We start from the raw sequence: 19,481 nt of genomic DNA on the forward strand, positions 1-19,481 counted from the left end.
TTGTTTGTTTGTTTTGATCATTCTGTTTCCTTATTGAACTTCTCATTTTGTTTATGCATTATTTTCCTAATTTTGTTCAACTGTTTGTGTTTTCTTGAAGTTCACTGAACTTCCTTAAGAGGCTTACTCTAATTCTTCGTCTAACAGCTCATGTATCTCTATTTCCTTAGGGTCAGTTAGTTTTATTAGTTTCCTTTGGGTCATATTTACCTGATTTTTCATGATCCTTGAATTTTATATTATTGTCTGCACATTTGAATAACTGGGCTCCACTCTCAGATTTCACAGGTTGGTTTGGCAGAGACAGTTATCGACCAGTCAATTCAGTTTGGGTTTCTCGGTGTCCATCTGCTGTTTATGTCCTTGGGCAGGTGAGTCCTATTATTACAGTCAATTTTTGCCACAGTCAATAGTTGCGTAATGCAACTATTCAAACAGTAAGGAATGGGGGATTGTGCCACTGGCTGAGAACAGTTGGACAGGACTGCTGGCTTGGTTTCTTATCCAAGTGAGGTTGTAGGGATGGGCTCCATGATCGCCTGGATTCTCTGTTCAGGCTTACTAGATGGTCTAGAGTAGGTAACATATTCAGCAGTAGGTGGGGCTATAAATTTGCTTCCCTGATGTAGCAGGGCAGTGGGATGGGACCCAGCTCGTTGTTTGGGTACTTGCATCAGACCAGAGTGTGTACTGAATTCCTTGGTTAGGTGAAGCCTCTGGTTTTTCTCTGTAAATGGGGGAAGTTGTGGGCTCTACGCTCTGTTCAAGTGCTATTGTACATAGGGCAGTTGAATGGGCTATGTAGCTTTCTGTGTGCTCTGGTTAGGTTCCCTAGTTGGATAGGCTGAAGGCTGTAGTCAGCAATAGCAGGGTTGTGAATTAGATTCCCTATCTGGGCACAGCAGGAAAAGCAGCTGTAGAAGCAGGTAAAGCTCATTGTTTGATAATCAAGCCAACAGGAACCCCAAGTTCCCTGATCAAACAGGACCACTGACTTTGCTTTGTAAACTGTTAGCAATACGTGTCTCCTTGACTGAGTTGTTTGAATGCCACTGGGCCTGTATAGTTTCCAGAAGTTGTCTCCAGCCCTTAATGGCCAGATGGGGCCAGATGACACTTTCCACAACAGGTGGAACTATGTCTTAGCTCCCTTGCCTGAGGGGAAGGAGAAGGGACTGCTCTAAGCTACTCTAAATTTCCCAAACAGGCTCTGTGCTTGAGGGGAGCTACCCTTAGCCTTGGCTATAAATTAATCCCCCTGCCTGTGCATATCATGAGAATGCCCCATGCTTGGTACTGGCTTTTCTGCAGGCATTCAGCTCCACTCTTGGCTTGAGTGCCACTGGCCCACACTGTTTCCAGTAATTGTCGCTAGCCCTTCTGGTCAAATAGGGCCAGAAGACTCTCCACAGTGGGTGGAACTGTGATTTAGCTCCTTGCCTGGGCAAGGACAAATGAGGCTCTAGGGTCTTCAAACTTCCTTGTTTGAGGATCTGAATCAGACATATCTGAACTTCACTGAGTTCCCTGGTCAGAGTGCACTCTGGATTTGGTTCTACAGAAGAGCAAAGCCACAGCTCAGGATTACTACTTAGGCATGGGAGATATGAACTTAGTTTGCCAAGATCTACTTGCTGGCTATTGCAAGTCTCCCCTATCTTCTCTATCATAGTCAGAATCCTAGTGATCGAGACACACAGATTCTCACAGATTCTCCTGCAATCCCCGTGGTGAAAGATCAAATTATGGGTTCCCACAATGGTTTGGGGCTGGAGATGGTTGTCCTTCTTGGGTTCTCTTTTCACACTGGAGGAACTGGAGGCTCAGGGGAGACTTCTCTGCATGGTGCTATGCTAGCATCACATGGGGCAATGTGGTCACTGTGTAGCCATTTCTCTTACCCTTCTAATTCAGGCTCTTGGTCTCTGTGTTGCAGACTCACCCTTGTGATCTAGGATTCTCTCAGTGATGTCTTGTTTTTAAATAGTTGTTAGTTGCTGTTGTGAGGGGAAGCAAAGTCAGGAAGAACTTATATTGGCAACTTGGTGATGTCATAGGCCTATATTATATTAAATTTTTTTAATGTTTACCGATTTTTGAGAGAGAGAGACAGAGTGTGAGTGGAGGAGGGGCAGAGAGAGAGGGATACACAGACTCTGAAGCAGGCTCCAGGCTCTGAGCTGTAAGCACAGAGCCCAACGCAAGGCTTGCACTCACAAACTGCGATATCATGACCTGAGCCAAAGTCAGATGCTTAACCAACTGAGCCACCCAGGAGCGAGTGAGCACATGCACATGGGGCAGGGAGGAGAGAGGGAGAAACAGAATCCCAGGCAGGCTCCATGCTGTCAGTGCAAAACCCGATGAGGTGCTTGATCCCACAAAATGTAAGATCATGACCTGAATTGAAATTAAGAGTTGGACACTTAACCAACTGAGAGTCACCCAGGTGCCCCTGAATTATTTTTATATAGTTGCTTGTGACATAAAGATGGACAGTACTAGTTATTATATTTAATAGCTTCATCTGTTGGGGAGATTCATCTCTACAAATTAATTATAAATCAGTGGTAACTACTATATTAAAGCCATGAAAAACATACTATGGAAGCACAGAACAGGGGTCAACTAGATGTTCTGGAGGTAGAGATGGCTTCAGAAAAGTGACCCTTGAATTGAGTCTTGAAGAGTGAGTAGGTATTTTTCAGAGGGAAGACATTACAAACAGATATGAAACCAGTAGGGAATTCTACTGAAATCACAATAGCAATACCAGTGGCAAAAGTCCAAATGTGTTTTAAGAATGGCGAGACATAGAATGAGGATAGGAAGTGGTTAAATACATTTGGTGAATAAGACTTGGTACTTTGTGTATGTGTAAGGAAAACAATGGAGTCAAGACTATTATAAGACCATCCTTTGGCAGACCCTAGGGTCTGCCAATAGAGTCATCCTTTGGCAGACTCTATTAAAACTGAGGTGTCTGCATTCTTCAGATATTAACTGTAAGTGTGGCCTGTGTTTTCTTCATGAAAGGTTGTAAATCTACATTTTAGTTAGGGATTTCCTCTTCGAGATTCATATATAATGTCCCTGAAAGCCCTCAATTCTTTTCTTTTTTTTTTCTCAGAAAAAAAAAAACCTTCTTTAAATAGCTACATGATAGTGTTGGATGTAGCTCATTTTAACAAAGGTCACAGCATTTTTGAGTAGTAAACACGATTACCAGATCTTTCCAGTATCTAGATGTTTGGCAGGCATGCCTCCATCACTGGAATAAATAACTAGAGCTCCAGGGGCATATGACAGCTGTGGCCTGTGAAGCCTGTGGGTATCTGGGAAGAGCCAGATGCATCCTGTTTCTCCTCAACTATAGCCAAGAGGAGAATCAAGGTAAAAAACCTCCCTTTTCCTTGAATCAACCAGACTATTGAACAAGTTTAGAGCTTGTCTGTTCTACTGATTTCAAGTTGGCCTTAGAAAGCAAATGGGTTATAGAAGCTTTATTTAAGAAGCTCTTGTCAAGAATCTAAGATTCTTTTCCATTGTAGCTCAGCAGCACCTGAATTCTATTCCTGGACTATTTTCTCCTGTGATGATAATATCAGCAATTAACATACTTGTATTTATAAGACTATTCTTTAGGGAGTACTCAACCCTTGGGAGAGGTCACCTAATTAATTTCTGCAGTGTTTCAAATTAGACTGCTACATGTTTTATGACCTTGAAGATTACAGTGGTTATTAAGTCACTAAAATATTAAATCACTTTTGCCAGGACTCCCAGTAAGGAAGCAACAGAAAAAAGGCAAAGAACTAAAATCTTGGATATTCCAAGAAGTGTTTTCATCACTGCCCTAAAGCAGAAATCTGTTTTAAGCAAGGAGAAAAATAAAAAAAAGAGAATCCACATTATCAACCAAGAAATAACATACTTCAAATTTTAAGGTAACCCCACTAACGCGAAGTCATCTGAATTTATCCATATCTTTGGAACCCTGAAGATAACTTCTTAGCTATGAAATCAGAGTTTGGATGAACATCTTTCTTCTGTATTGTGGTGGAAAGATCACTGGACCCTAACCCACAAATCCCAGTTTTGAATATTGTCCCGTTCACTTATTAGCTATGTTATCATGGACAAGATAATTGACACTTTGCAATTACAATTTTCTCAATTTTGAAATTGATATATCTTTAACTGCCTGACAGTGCACTCTTCTCTTCACCTTAAGATCCAGAATCCTAGTTTAAGACTTCATCATCTTTCACGTGAATCCCCATAACTGACTTTCAATTACTTTCCTCTGTTTTATTCTTGTTCCTCTACTGTCGTTCCTCCACATAGCTGTTGGAGTGGTCGTTTAAAATCAGAATTCAAACTGTATCATTCTTTTGCCTAAAATCCTCCACTGGTATCCATTTATATTTAGAATAAAATACGAATTTCTTACCATTGCTTAAAAGACCTGTAAAATCTGTTTGTTGTTCACTTCCTTGACCTACTCAAAACTGCTATCTTAGCCTGACATTTAAGTTTTCCAACAATTTGACAACTAACTTTCCCAGCTTCTTCTTTCATCATTCATACATTCACATATTCATTCAACATATACTGAGCATCTACTTTAGGTCAGGCACTGACCTAGGTCTTGGGACTAAAGAGCTGAATGAATTAGGTCCTTAGGGGAAGAAGGGATAAAGAATAAATGTGAAAATCCATATTTTACCAAGGTTCTCAGAACAATCAAACCTTTGCCAAATTTGAGCATAAACCTTAGTTATCTTATGACCTAAGATTCTTCTTTTATGACAGATGATAGACTTAAATATTTATGATATGTCTTTAAAATACCTGATTTCTCCAAACACTGCTCCAGCTTTCAGAGTAACCAGAACTTGAGCACCATCAGAGCCTCCAAGAACTTGGACTTCTCCTTGCTTGATGATATACATTTCCTTGCCAATTTCTCCCTGTATGCCAAATATAAACGGGAAATGGAAGTAATTTTATTCTTTACAAGTATGCCCCAAATTTAGAAACATTAACTATTCTAGATGAATAATTATAAATAAAAAAGCAAGAAATATCAATGTAAAAGTAATTGTCTTAAGACCTGAGGTAGTTTTGGAGATTGGTTCAAAGGACATATCCCATGAAAGGAAATTATTAGGAAAGTTCTGCTTCCCAACATGTGAGCACTGTATGCCACCACTGGGCAGGTAAAGAGGTTTCAGTCAGCACATTGTTTCAGGAATGGGTATAGGTAGAGGAAATAACTGGTTGTAAGCATAATCATCCTGACATTGGTGACCACTGCTGTGCTTTGAAGAAGGTGCTTGGTCTATCAAAAGAGCATGGGCTACAGCCATGCAAAGGTCAACTCTACTCTTCTGCTTATAGCACTGATGTCTGAGTTTAGTAATTGGAGCACAGGAGAACTTTAAGCTATTTTAGCCCCATTTAAGAACCTTTGACTCCAAGATTCTGATGGGCATCCCAGTGGAGACATTTTGTTCTTGTCTCTAAGTCAACAGCTGAAGAGAAAAATGTATCCTTATGACCTTCTCAGAAGTAGGACTTAGGAAGCCTGCACCTGTATTTTCTAGTCTTTGCCTATGTATAACTTTTTTATCTTGTTCCTGCACCGTATGCTTTGCTGTAATAAATCTTAAGCCACAAATATAACTTTATGTTGAATCATGCAAATCACCAAACTAATGGATGGTTGTGAGATCCTTGGAACATCTCTTCTCACTCCAAGATGCAAAAAGAATAAATATGTTTTACATGATATCTAAATTGCAATTGGGTCAAGAAAAGCTGTTAAATTCTAAATAAGCCAGTTTGCCTATTACCAGGCAAACTATTTAGATAATAGCACCTATAAGTCTTAGTGAATTGGGTCTTGATCACCCTGAGCTATAAAATAATAGCATGAAAACAACAAATTTACTTACTTGGTTCAGGAAGGGACTCAGTTATTTGAATTAATTAAATATTCTTCTTAGCCATATTTTCAAAAGATTAGAATACATTAAAATTAACTCAGGATTAAACAATGTTGATTATAGTTCATTTTCTGTGATGGCTGAGACAATGTTTACTTTGTTCCAGTGCTGAGCATAGGGCTTATGATATAAGCACTCATTAATGAATGAGGGAAATATAGTTTAACCATTTTCTATGGAGTTTTGAAGTCTTTTAATACAAGAGTTTTTGTATTATAATTGTTAGGCAGAATTTAAAGTTTTCAGATTCTATCTCTTAGTTAATATCTGTGACATTGATGTTCTCATTTTATCTCATCATTATTTTTATGAGGAAGGTAGAGTAAGTACTACTATTTCCATTATAGAGAAAGAAAAATAAAGGCACAGATTGGCCCATTTGACTAGCCAAAGCTCCATGACAGTAATCAGAGGCAAAAGGAAGCCTAGAACATGCATCTCCTAACTGAGCAATGCAAGAAGTATTTTTAAATTTTGCATTGTGCAGAATATTAAGCATGTATTTATTCTCAAACATGGATCAAAGTAGAATTTCCAATAGATGGATCTTATTACAGTTATTTCCATAATATCAATGCTAGTAACAATATATTACATTTGCATAGTACTTTTAAAAATCATAATAATATCTGATATTTACTTTGCTCCTTATCTTAATACCTATATTTGTTCTATCAGACATGCTACTTTATAATTGCAAAGTATTTTCATAGATATTAACTCATACAATTCCTGCAAAAATCCCAGTGAGGTCAAAGATATTTAAAAATTGATAGTAGAAGCTTGAAAAGTTAGGTATCTTGAGCAGACATACAAGGCTGGCAGATAAAAACATTAGAACTAGCAGCCGTTATGTCACCTGACTCTGTAGAATATATACAGATAGACCATATGATAAATCCAGTATCAACACCAATCTCTTAAAAATCAATAAAAAGCTATGAATTATTTTTTTAAAAATGGAAAGTGCATATTACTATTTCACAAAATATTCTAGGAAGTAATGATTATGATGGGGTCATATTCCATATTCTTTGCATGAAATAATTCTCAAGGAACTAGAATGATTTTTCAAAGGCAGTTATTAGAACTGACTGGTGGTAGAAGTACATAATGGGCACTTAAATATAGCTCAGCACTTTTAATTATTTTTTAATGATCATTTCAATAATTTTCCAAGGAGATCTGGCATAATCAACGAACCAAAACTTCCACAATTTCTTGCAGATTTCTAGGCTAATTTAAGCTTTTCCTGCAAGTTTAATTAGCATTCAAATGAAGTAGACTTTCCTCAGAGACCAAGGTCTGACAGCATGTGCAAAATAAGATCAAACCAAGCTTTTGTGGTTGGTTTATGTGCTAATTTGGAGGAAGTGTAGAAATGCAAGAGCTTCATGTAGAGTGAGGTAACCCTTAGTGAGCTTCAAATGTTCAGAGTTCTTGAGTAGAAGGATCTATCCAAGGCTATTAAGGGTATTCTGACATTCAAATTAATTCTTGCAATTAATTCTGGGAAAATTCCCAAATAATCTTTGAAACAGTTCAAGCTACCCACTCAATATGTTTAGGAGTCATCTTGAGGATTAGGCAGGTCAGTAAACTTAGTCCTAATCCTGACATTTCTTCAATTATTAAGGCAACTGCCAATAGAATGAGTTTTTTTTCCTTCTTGTCTTCTACAATGATTTGTGAAAATGATAAGCAAAAACAAAGCTAAATTCAACAACTTTTCATCTCTGTCAATATTACTATGAATCAAATCCTCCTCTCTTAAAAACAAAAACAAAGAAATGTGGCAGGTAGTCTTATGTCTTCTTCTTTCTGCTATATCCCCTACTTATTTCTTTCTTTCCCTCCCTCATTTGTATTCACTGATCTGTTTTTATTATCGAGAGACGAATATATGTGAGGAAGGAATTAGAAATGAGAAAGCTGTATCTACTCTGCATTTCACACTTTGTTAAGCAAATCTGCATGGCTTAGGGGCATGGGTACTAAAGTTTCTATGAGTTATCTCAATTTCCAGTCCCTGGTGCTATTGGAACAAATTGAAAGGCCATTTTGGTACATTAAGGCCATGTCATTCCAAATGTACCATTGCCCTAAAGGGGTCCTTAAACTGATCTGTGGTTTGTATTTCCCATTTCAATGAAAATGATTTCATATCACCAAGGTGCCTACTTTTAACTTGGACTAATTGGTGTAGGATTGCATATTCTTGGTTTCTATCATATCACAGTATCTCCTCCATTTTTCCTCTTTTACTTCTGATTGTTCCTTCTCTGCTTCTTCTTCCTTAAATATTGGACCTCCTCCATAATTATTGGTGTTTTCCAAAGTTACAGTCCTTGGCTTTCTTCTTTTACCTTTCTTGGGCTTCTAACGAAGTCAGTTTCCATATGTCAGTTCCCAAGATTTACCTCTAATTCTATCCACTCTCCTAAACTACACTGATTTCTACCTATGCACCACGTATCTCCACAAAGATGCCTTGAAGTACCTTACACTCTATTTGACTTTGTTTTATGCCATTAGCCCAGTTGGTCACTTGTTCCATTCTGAGAATGTGATAAGCTCTGTCCTATCTCATGGCTCCAAGTCTTTATCTAAAATGCTGTCCTCTCCACCTTAACTAAAGAAATATTTCTTTTTATATTTTATAAAGGTCATGCTTGACAACGGGACAACCTTCCTTGGCTATTGTTGATTATGCTACTATAAACATAGGGGTGCATGTGTCCTTTTGAATCAGTATTTTTTATCCTTTGGGTAAATATCTGATAGTGTAATTGCTAGATTGTAGGGTAGTTCTATTTTAAACTTTTTGAGGAACTTCCATACTGTTTTTCCCTAGTGGCTGTACCAGTTTGCATTCCCACCAACAGTGTAAGAGAGTTCCCCTTTCTCCACATCCTTGCCAACATCTTTCATTTCCTGTGTTGTTAATTTTAGCTATTCTGATAGGTGTGAGGTGGTATCTCATCATGGTTTTGAGTTTTATTTCCCTGATAATGAGTGATGTTGAGCATCTGTTTTTGTGTCTATTGGGCATTTGTAGGTCTTCTTTGGAAAAATGTCTATTCATATCTTCTGCCCATTTCTTAACTGGATTACTTATTTTTTGGGTGTTGAGTTTGATAAGTTCTTTATAGATTTTTGACACTAACCCTTTATTAGATATGTCATTTGCGGATATCTTCTCCAATTCAATAGGGTGCCTGTTAGTTTTACTGATTGCTTCCTTCACTGTGCAGTTTTTTATCTTGATGAAATACCAATAGTTCATTTTGGCTTTTGTTTCTCTTGCCTCCTTACATGTGTCTAGTAAGAAATTGTCTCCATATAGGTGTCTAGTAAGAAGTTGCTATAGCTGATGTCAAAGAGTTTGCTACCAGTGTTGTTCTTTAGGATTCTGATGGCTTCCTGTTTCACATTTAGGTCTTTCATCCATTTTGAGTTTATTTTTGTGTATGGTGTAAGAAAGTGGTCCAGTTTCAGTCTTCTGTATGCTGCTGTCCAATTTTCCCAACACTATTTGTTGAAGACACTGTCTTTTTCCATTGGATATTCTTTTCTGCCTTGCAAAAACTAGTTGACCATATAGTTGAGGGTCCATTTCTGGGTTTTCTATTCTGTTCCATTGGTCTGAGTGTCTGTTCTTGTGCCAGTACTATACTGTCTTGATAACGACAGCTTTGTAATATAGCTTGAAGTCTGGAATTGTGATGCCTCTAGCTTTGTTTTTCAAGATTACTTTAGTTATTTGGGGTCTGTTGTGGTTTTGTACATATTTTAGGATTGTTTGTTCTAGCTTTGTGAGAAATGCTGGGGATATTTTGATAGGGACTGCATTAAATGTGTAGATTGCTTTAGGTAGTATCGACATTTTAACAATATTTGTTCTTCTGATCCATGAACATGGAATGTTTTTTCCATTTCTCTGAGTCATCTTCAGTTTTTTAAAATAAATGTTCTCTAATTTTCAGAGTACAGATCTTTTACCTCTTTGGTTAGGTTTATTCCTAGGTAACTTATGGTTTTTGTGTAGTTGTAAGTGGGGTTGATGGCTTGATTTCTCTTTCTGCTTCTTCATTATTGGTGTATAGAAAAGCAACAGATTTCTGTACATTGGCTTTGTATTCTTTGACTTTTCTGAATTCATGACAGTTCTATCAATTTTTTGGTAGAGCTTTTTGGGTTCTACATAGAGTATCATATCATCTGTGAATAGTGAAAGTTTGATTTCTTCCTTGCCGATTTGGATGCATTTTATGTCTACTTGTTAGCTGATTGCTGAGGCTAGGACTTCCAGTACTACTTTGAACAACAGTGGTAAGAGTTCTCTGTCTTGTTCCTGACCATAGAGGAAAAGCTCTCAGGTTTTCCACTGAGGATGATATTAGCTATAGGTCTTTCACATATAGCCTTTATGATCTGAGGTATTTTCCCTCTGTCCCTATTTTGTGGCGTTTCTATCAAGAATGGATGTCAAATGTTTTTTCTGCATATATTGAGAGGATCACATGGTTCTTACGTTTTCTCTCTTTCTTTCTTTCTTTCTTTCTTTCTCTCTCTTTTTTTTTTTTTTTTAGTGTGGTATATCATATTGATGGATTTGCAAATATTGAACCACCCCTGCAGCCCAGGAGCAAATCCCACTTGGTTGTGGTGAATAGTTAATTCTTTTAATGTACTGTTGGATTGATATGCTAGTATTTTATTGAGAATTTTTGCATTCATCTTCATCGCGGATATTGGCTTATAATTCTCCTTTTTAGTGGGTCTTTTTCTGGTTTTGGAATCAAGGTAATGCTGGCCTTGTATAATGAGTTTGAAAGTTTTCATTCTAGTTTTTTTGGAACAGTTTGAGAAGAATATGTATTAAATCTTTAAGCGTTTGGTAGAATTCTCTTGGGAAGCCATCTGGCTCTGGACTTATGTTTGTTGGGAGATTTTTGATTACTGATTCAATTTCTTTGCTGGTTATTGGTGTGTTCAAATTTTTCTATTTCTTTTGTATGTTTCTAGGGAGTAATCAATTTCTTCTAGATTGCCCAACTTGTTGCCATATGAATTTTCATGATACTCTCTTATAATTTTTTGTATTTCTGTGGTGTTTGATGTGATCTCTCTTTTTTCATTTGTGATTTTATTTATTTATTTGGATCCATTCTCCTTTCTTTTTGATAAGTCTGGCTAGGAGTTTATCAATTTCATTAATTCTTTCAAAGAGCCAGCTCTTAGTTTCATTGATCGTTCTACTGGTTTTTGTTTGTTAGTTTGTTTCTACATTGTTTATTTCTGCTCTAACCTTTAATATTTCCCTTCTGCTGGCTTTAGGCTTTTTTTTTTTTTTTTTTTTTTTTGCCATTCCTTTCTGTCTCCTTTAGGTGTAAGGTTAGGTTGTGTATTTGAGACATTTCTTGCTTTTGAGGTAAGCTTGTTTTGCAATATATTTTTTTCTCTTAGCGCTGCCTTTGCTGCATCCCAAAGGTTTTGAACTGTCATGTTTTCATTTTCATTTTCCTCCGTGTATTTTTTTTATGTCTACTTTAATTTCCTGGTTAACTGACTCATTCTTTAGTAAGATGTTCTTCAACTTCCATGTATTTGTGGTATTTCCAAGTTTTTCTTGTGGTTGACTTCAAGTTTCATAGTATTGTGGTCTAAAGATATGCATTTGATGATCTTGATCTTTTTGTACTTGAAGCCTGATTTGTGACCTGATATGTGACCTATTCTTGGGAATGTTCCATGTGCACACAAGAAGAATGTGTATTCTGCTGCTTTAGTGTTCTGAATATATCTGTTAAATCCATCTGGTTCAGAGTGCCATTCAAAGCCATTGTTCCTTATTGATTTTCTGCTTAAATGATCTGTCCATTGCTCTAAGTGTGGGTGTTGAAGCCCCCCCCACTATTATTGTATTATTATCAATGAATTTCTTTATTTTTGTTATTTATTGATTTTATATATTTTGGTGTTCAAGTTGGGGGCATAAATATTTACAATTATTATGTATTCTTGTTGGATTCTCCCCTTTATTATGGTAGAGTGCTCTTCTTCATCTCTTGTTACAATCTTTGTCTTAATGTCTAATTCATCCCATATAATTATTGATAGATATGAATGTAGTGCCATTGTATAACCTGTAAAGTCATTGTTTCTGGAGGTTTTCTCTGTTCCTTTCTAGTCTTTGTAGTTTTTGTTCTTTCCTTCCCACTTAAAGAGTTCCCTTTAGTATTTCTTACAGGACTGGGTTAGTGGTCATGAACTCCTTTAGTTTTTGTCTAGAAAACTCTTTATATCTCCATCTATTCTGAATGACATCCTTGCTGGATAAAATATTCTTGCTGCATATTTTTCCTATTCAATATGTTGAATATATCATGCCACTCCCTTCTGGCCTGCAAGGTTTCTGTGAAGAGATCTGTTGCTAACCTGATCTGGCCTCCCTGGTAGGTTTGGGATTTCTTTTCCCTTGTTGCTCTCAGGATTCTTTCTTTATCTATTTTGCAAATTTTACTATGATATGTCTTGGTGTTGGTCAGCTTTTGTTGATTTTGATGGGAGTTCTCTGGGCCTTCAGGATTTGAATGTCTATTTCTTTCCTCAGATTAGGGAAGTTTTCAGCCACAATTTGCTCAAATAAACCTTCTGCCCCCTTTTCCCTCTTCTTTTTATGGGACTCTCGTGGGGAGAATGTTATTATGCTTTATGGAGTTGCTGAGTTCTCTAAGTCTACATTTATGATCTAACTTTTTTCCCCCTCTTCTCTTCAGCATTTTATGGAAATCACTTATTTGTTCCTATGTCACTTATTCAGTCCTCTACTTCTTCTGTCCTTGTCATTACCTCCAGTCAGTTTTGCATCTTGGTTATAGCATTTTTTTCTTTTTGCCCGACTAGTTTTTAGGTCTTTTATCTCTGCACTAAGGGTCTTTCTATGCTTTTCTCAAGCCCAGCTAGTATCCTTACGATTGTTGTTCAGATTCTTGTTCAGGCATATTACTTATTATATATATTTTGATTAGATATAATCCCTGGCTGTGACCTCTTCTTGTTCCTTCTTTTGGGATGAATTCTTCTGTATTGGCATTTGCTCTAGGTCTCCATCTTTTGTGTGTTACAAAAGACTATTCCTGGTCCTATTTCCAAAGGTGAAGGTTTGCAGCACTGTATGATCAAGAGAGCTGATGTCCGCACAGAGGGGGAAGATGAGGGGTGGGGGTGGTCTTTGGGGTGAGGGGGCTGCTCTTTGCTCCTGCCTTGGCTGATTAAAAAAGGCACCTGGATTTGGCTCAGGTCATGATTTCATGGTTGGTGAATTCAAGCCCTGAGTCCAGTTTCACGTTGACAGAGTAGAGCTTGCTTGGGACTTCTCCCTCTGCCTCTCTCTGTCCTTCCCTTGCTTGCTTTCTCTGTCTCTCTATAAAAATAAATAAATAAACAAAAATAAAGGCGATGCAGAGCAAAGAAGGACGGAGCTTGGTTTAAGAGGCTTAAGCCTCTGCTGGGTGCTCTGGGCTGCATGATGAAGTCTGTCTGTGATGATGGGAGGGGTGAAATATGGCATCAGCCCAGTCTCTTCCCCAGAGAGCAGAGTTTGTGCCCATTGCTCCTCAGGAATACTTCACGGAAGAGTGAACAATCTTCCTTCTTGAGTCCAAGGCTTGTGTTCAAACCCTGTCTTCATCCTGTCTGTGTCTGTGCTGTCTGCCTCCCTGGCAGCACAGTGCTCTTGTTTTATCGCAGGTGCATGGCTGGACTTCAAAACTCCAAATTTTAGGGATCCAGTGCAGCATGGGCCTGCGCTGATCCTCTAGGGGATGGTCTCGCCATGCTTTGGCTGGTCCCAGTTTGTCCCACGACTGTGCAGAGGCTTGGATATTATGGTAAAGTATAAAACTGGCATCCAGGTTAGCTGTCATCAGCAGGAGTCTCTGCTTGTATGATAATGAATGGAGCAACTTAATGCTACCCACCAGCTCTTTGTCCTCTGAGAGGCAGTACCACTTCTCCCAAGTGCACTTCAGGGAGGGGAGCTGTCTATTCCAGTGTCACCCTGGGGAATCCTCAGAGCACGCTGTCCACTCCCAGGCCTCTGCTCTCCTTTTCCACAGGAACACCACGACACCTGTCAGGCTTGACCTTACCAATGGTGTAGATTTCTAAAAGTTTAGACTTTCAGGTCTGCTGCTTGTAAAAAAACTTGTGATAATCAGCCTCTCTCATTTTCCTTGTCAGTGGTTTTGATGAAGGTTTTTTTCCCCGTGCAGTCCTGTGTGTTGCTTTCTCTCTCTTTCTCCTCTCTGTGATCAGGGCTCCTTCCCCGCTGCAGCACCTGCAATTGTTTTCTCTTCCAGATCATATCACTGCAACTCCTACCTTCCATGATGTGGCCTCCTCTCTGGTTGTGCAGTTTGTTTTCTCAGTCCTCAGATCAATTTCCTGCATGTTCAGAATGACTTGAGAATTAAGTAGTTGTGTTTGAGGGAGGAGGCAAGCATACAGACCTCCTAATGTTCTGCCATCTTAAATCCTCCACTGAAGTGAGCATATTTTGGCATTATACACTTATTTTATTTCACTTGTTTATTGTTTGTCTCTTCCATCACTCCAGTGAGGCTCAACTTTGGCTGCATTTTAGAATCATGTGGAGCTTTTAAAAAATATTGATATGTGGACTCCACTCTGACCCACTGAATTGCTGTGGAGAGAGCCCAGACTTCTAATTTCAGGAAATTCTGATGTACACTGTGAATTGAATATCACTGCTCTAGACCGTAAGCCTCTGGAGGACACAAACCATCGTTTTTTGTTCACTGCTGATTATACCCAGTACTCAGCACAGCACCTGGCTCATAGTACTAAAATAGTTATTGAGTTTTTTGAATAAATGATACTAAGATGTTCTAACTTCTGTCTTCTTGCAGTTCTCAATACTTCCTCAGTAGAGAGGTTGTTTCTTTCTGCCTTAGCTCATGATAATTCTTTCCTTTATCTGGAATTCTTATTTCTTCTATCTCTTGGTTTATGTAAATTCATTTTTTTAAGACTTGGCTGATATAGCATCTTCTCCAGGAAATCCTGCTAGTACCCTAGTGGGACAAGTGTCCTTACTCTGTGTCCTATAACACTTTGTGCTTACATCTACCAAAGCACTTAATAAATGATTTTGGAATGATATAAGTACTTCTCACTCTCACTTGTGTGTGAACTTCCCACGGTTTTGGATCATTTCTCATTTCTTTAGCCTGCTCATATTTCTCTACTTTTTATTTTGATTATTGACTTCACCACTGATTTAGTCTCTCGGGATATAAAATCCAAAGTCAGCGTTCCTTCTTGCCTCCCTTAAGTTAGAAACCAGGGATGTGCAAAAATGTTCATTGTAGAGTTATTTATAATAGCAAACATTTGAAAACTGATTATAACATATTCAGAGAGTGTAATATTGCGCTGTTTTTAAAACTGAGGTTGTAGAAGATTACTGAATAGTAAATAAAATGTTCATATGATATAGAATTACATGACAAAACACAAATGCAGTATGATGTCACTTTTATAAAAGAATCTTTTTTTTAAATTTTTTTTTTTTTTATTTATTTCTAGGAGAGAGAGAGAGAGACAGCATGAGCAGGGGAGGGTCAGAGAGAGAGGGAGTCACAGATTGAAACAGGCTCCAGGCTCTGAGCCGGCAGTCAGCACAGAGCCCGACGCGGGGCTCGAACCCACGAACCGCGAGATCATGACCTAAGCGAAAGTCGGACACTTAACCGACTAAGCCACCCAGGTGCCCCTAAAAGAATCTTTATCTATTCATCAAACAGTATAAAAAGATAGGTTGGAATATATGAATAGTGGTTATTTCTGGGTGGTGGAATTTTTATCTTTATGCTTTTATGTGTTTTCCATTTTAAAAATAATGAGCATATATTACTTTTGTAATCACAAAAATCACAGTAAAATTGAAAATAATGTGGCATTAATTATCCACTAATTGGATGTAACCGATAGCTTGCTGAAGACATAAAAAGGGCAGAACTACCTTTCACTTCTATAGCTTTTTTCTCCACTTTAAATACTTGGCATTAAAGGGATATGACGATTGATGATTTACATTTATACAAAGCAACTTTTCAGACTACCCACACTTATACCCTATAAGTAATGAAATCCATATTGTCTTGTTCCATTTTTGACTCTGAGAGAACATTATTCTTTTACAAAACTGTATATCATAATTATTTCTATACTATGGAATTCACACTGGAAATTCTATTTAAACTAAGTTCTTGACCTATGTCTGAATTCCTTAAATGTACTTATTTACTATTTGTGCATTTGAAAGATAGCAGGCACTCACCTTTTTGCAGACAAAGTCACCAGGTAAATAAACAGTGGATTTCAATCTTAGCAACATGTCATAAATCATTTGTGTATCACAACCCTAAAGAAAAAAAATAACAAGAAAAATAATTCTTACAGACACAGTCACAAAGACAACATTCCAAATAATTTTAAAATGACATGAAAATAAATAGTAATAAAGATTGTCTGTATTAATAAGATTGTGAATCCTGTCTCCACTACCTATTGCTATAGAACCTCTAATGCCCTTAGTTTCCTAATCTGTTAAGTGGGTACCTATTTCCTAATGATAAAATTTTAGTCATGTAAAACTTAACATAATGATTAATTAATGATAGCTATTAATTATTATGATAATATAAGTGATAATAATTGGTTATTAGTGTTAAGGTTGACAGATAAATATAAAAATCTGAATATTTTTCTTTTTTATAACATCTTTCATACTATTGTCAAATATTATTATTTAACTGTTGAGGCTTCTATGTCTTTCTTTACAAATTTATTTGTCTTCTTGAAGGCAGAGTATCTGTACATAATAGATACAAAAGCAGTAATTGTTGAGTGAATGATGTTCATATCCACTTTAATAGTGTAAGAGACAAATTTGATTTGTTAGGATATGTGTCTATATTTGTGGTATGCCCAGAGAATTATAATTTATTGGGGCACCTGGGTGGCTCAATTGGTTTAAGCATCTGACTCTTGATATCAGCTCAGGTCATGATCGCACAGTTTGTGAGATTGAGCCTGCAACAGGCTCTGGACTGACAGCATGGAGCCTACTTGGGATTCTCTCTCCCTCTCCCCCACTTGTGCTCTTTTTCAAAATAAATAAACAGTTAAAAAAGAATTATAATTTATCTGTATGATAAGCCAAAGAAAAATAGATGGCTGCTTCAAAAATGTTTTTACATAGTGATTCTGAATCTTTTGCTTTCACCAAATATTGTTACTTATTTTTCTCTCAGAGCTGTTTTCATTTTGTGATTGGTCCTGCCCATCCTTTAGGGAAATTATTATTTTGCAGAAAACTAATCATAGTCAGTAGCAGAGGATGGAGGAGGAGATGCAAAGGGCGTGCTCCCAATATGTGGACTGGATAATCATTCTTTTAGCAATCACCAGTTTTCTGTAATGACTTCAGTAGCAAACACTTGACCTAGATCCATGTGAAATTTAAACTTTGGGTTTGCTGAATGATAAGGAAAGTGAATAATTTATGATTGAAGTATCTTCACGTAGCCATTGGTGAGGAGCATCCAAATGAACTTGAAGTTAGAATTTTAAACATTTATGTGAGAAAGTATAGCTTTTGGTTATCCAGGATCGAAAAAAAGGCCAAGGCTGACAGGAATACCTTCTTAACAGAGCCCGACAAAAATTGATGAAATCTGCTAGGAGCAAGCCTTTGTACATGCCCTTGGAGCTATGAAAGATGAAAGAGAGTAAGCTAGTTGGGATGATGTTTTAAGTAAACAGCAAAGCTGTTATTGATGGTAGATGTGAATCATGTTATAAGACAGTCCAGTTAAGTATCTATAAAACTATTAAGGGGGGGCAATTACAACTTCCTGGGAGTGGGGATGAGAGGGAGGGAAACATCAAGAAATTGCTCATATGGATAGCACAATTTGAGTCAGTTGAAGATGAGTATGATTTGTATTCCCATAAACACAGAAAATTCTTTTAGGTAAAGGAAAAATTGCCTTTTCTTACCCTGCTATGTATTTTTGTGTGTGCAAGGTATATAATTTTTATTTATATTTGTTTTATTCCTACTATGTCTCATAGGTTATCATATTTGCTAAAGCAAATGACAAAAATTAATGTTTTTAATATTGTGGTTATTTTGTTTTTAGTAAAAAGTATCTAAATATATGGTTCATATACCTGATTTCTTTTACAGCTGTCATTGGTTCAGAATAATTTCATTTTGAAAATTGGTGTTCTGATCACTCAGGACTCTTAAAAAAAAAACAACAAACAAACTTTGGATTCATCTTAGGATCTCTCCCACTAAAGAAAGTTCATGTTCTTGATGTAAAATAAATAAATCAGATTTCTGTATATATAGATATGATTGAACTTGACAAAAAAATCCGAGCTGCACACAAAAGCAAAGTATAAGATATATTCAATTTGACTTCAGCTACAAAAAAGCTACACAAAATAGACGTTGATGTTTATATAGATATAAAGTAAAATTATAAAAATGATGATTAGAAAAAGAATGAGGATTGGATGGATACCCTAGAAATTATCCTAATGGCCACCTCTGGGAGAGGAGGAGAATGGAATTGAGGAGAAGAATTGATGATATGTCAGCTTGACTTTTATTATTTTTAATAAAAATAAAGTAAAACACACATCCTGAGATCGTATGTAGTAACAGAGTGTCCTTTGAGGAGGAACAAATTCATCTTTTCTCTTCTATCCTTCAGGTTAGCTTATAGGCAGAAAGCACTAATAAAGGAAACCCAATTCAATTCATGAAAGTGTTAGACCAAACTGGGAGATAAGCTCTAAAATAGATAAGCAAACAATTATTGCTTTCCTCAGTCGAAATGTGCAAGTGCTTACACGAATAACTTTCAGCTGATAGTTTGGATTTCCTCAAAGAAAAACTGTTATAACTCTGAACTGTTATAAATATGAATTTTTATTAACACATTTGCATAGAATATGTATCAATTTATGTAAACAGAACATAGAAGCTGTACGTAATAAAAACTTAGTTTACGTTTTATCAATGAAGTGATTCTGTCTCCTAACTGCTTCATGGACAGGTGCCACTGGCCTTGGGGCCACTATGATCTAGACTAGGTCCTTCTCATTAGTACACAGACTTAGGAAATGAAATTTGCATTATGAAGTTGTTATAGTTTATTTGTCTGAGAACAATTATCCCCACCCCATGAAAATGATTATTTTCTTGAGATACACTTTGCTCCACTATTGTGTGGTTAAAAAGAATTACATCCCAGGGCTACTGTTTTCTTTCTTTGTAATGGCAGCTCCATTTCTTTTATAGAAGCCATTAGGAAATTTTCTGATTTACAGAAAGTGAGCGCACAGTCATTGTTTCATAAATGT

The 19,481-nt window shown here is 37.0% G+C and overlaps 1 protein-coding gene across 1 annotated transcript in view; it reads right to left on the reverse strand.

Moving 5' to 3' along the window:
• CNGB3 (cyclic nucleotide gated channel subunit beta 3) overlaps positions 1–19,481 on the reverse strand; it is a 143,058-nt gene that overhangs the window by 23,637 nt on the left and 99,940 nt on the right. The window contains exons 14-15 of the mRNA XM_077771289.1: positions 16,381–16,464; positions 4,855–4,973 (exon numbers count right to left, since the gene is read on the reverse strand). Of these exons, the coding sequence (XP_077627415.1) occupies positions 4,855–4,973; positions 16,381–16,464 (203 nt within the window). The remainder of the gene's footprint in view (positions 1–4,854; positions 4,974–16,380; positions 16,465–19,481) is intronic.

Source organism: Crocuta crocuta, unplaced genomic scaffold (genome assembly GCF_008692635.1).
Source record: "Crocuta crocuta isolate KB4526 unplaced genomic scaffold, BGI_CrCroc_1.0 scaffold235, whole genome shotgun sequence".
Classification (NCBI taxonomy): Eukaryota; Metazoa; Chordata; class Mammalia; order Carnivora; family Hyaenidae; genus Crocuta; species Crocuta crocuta.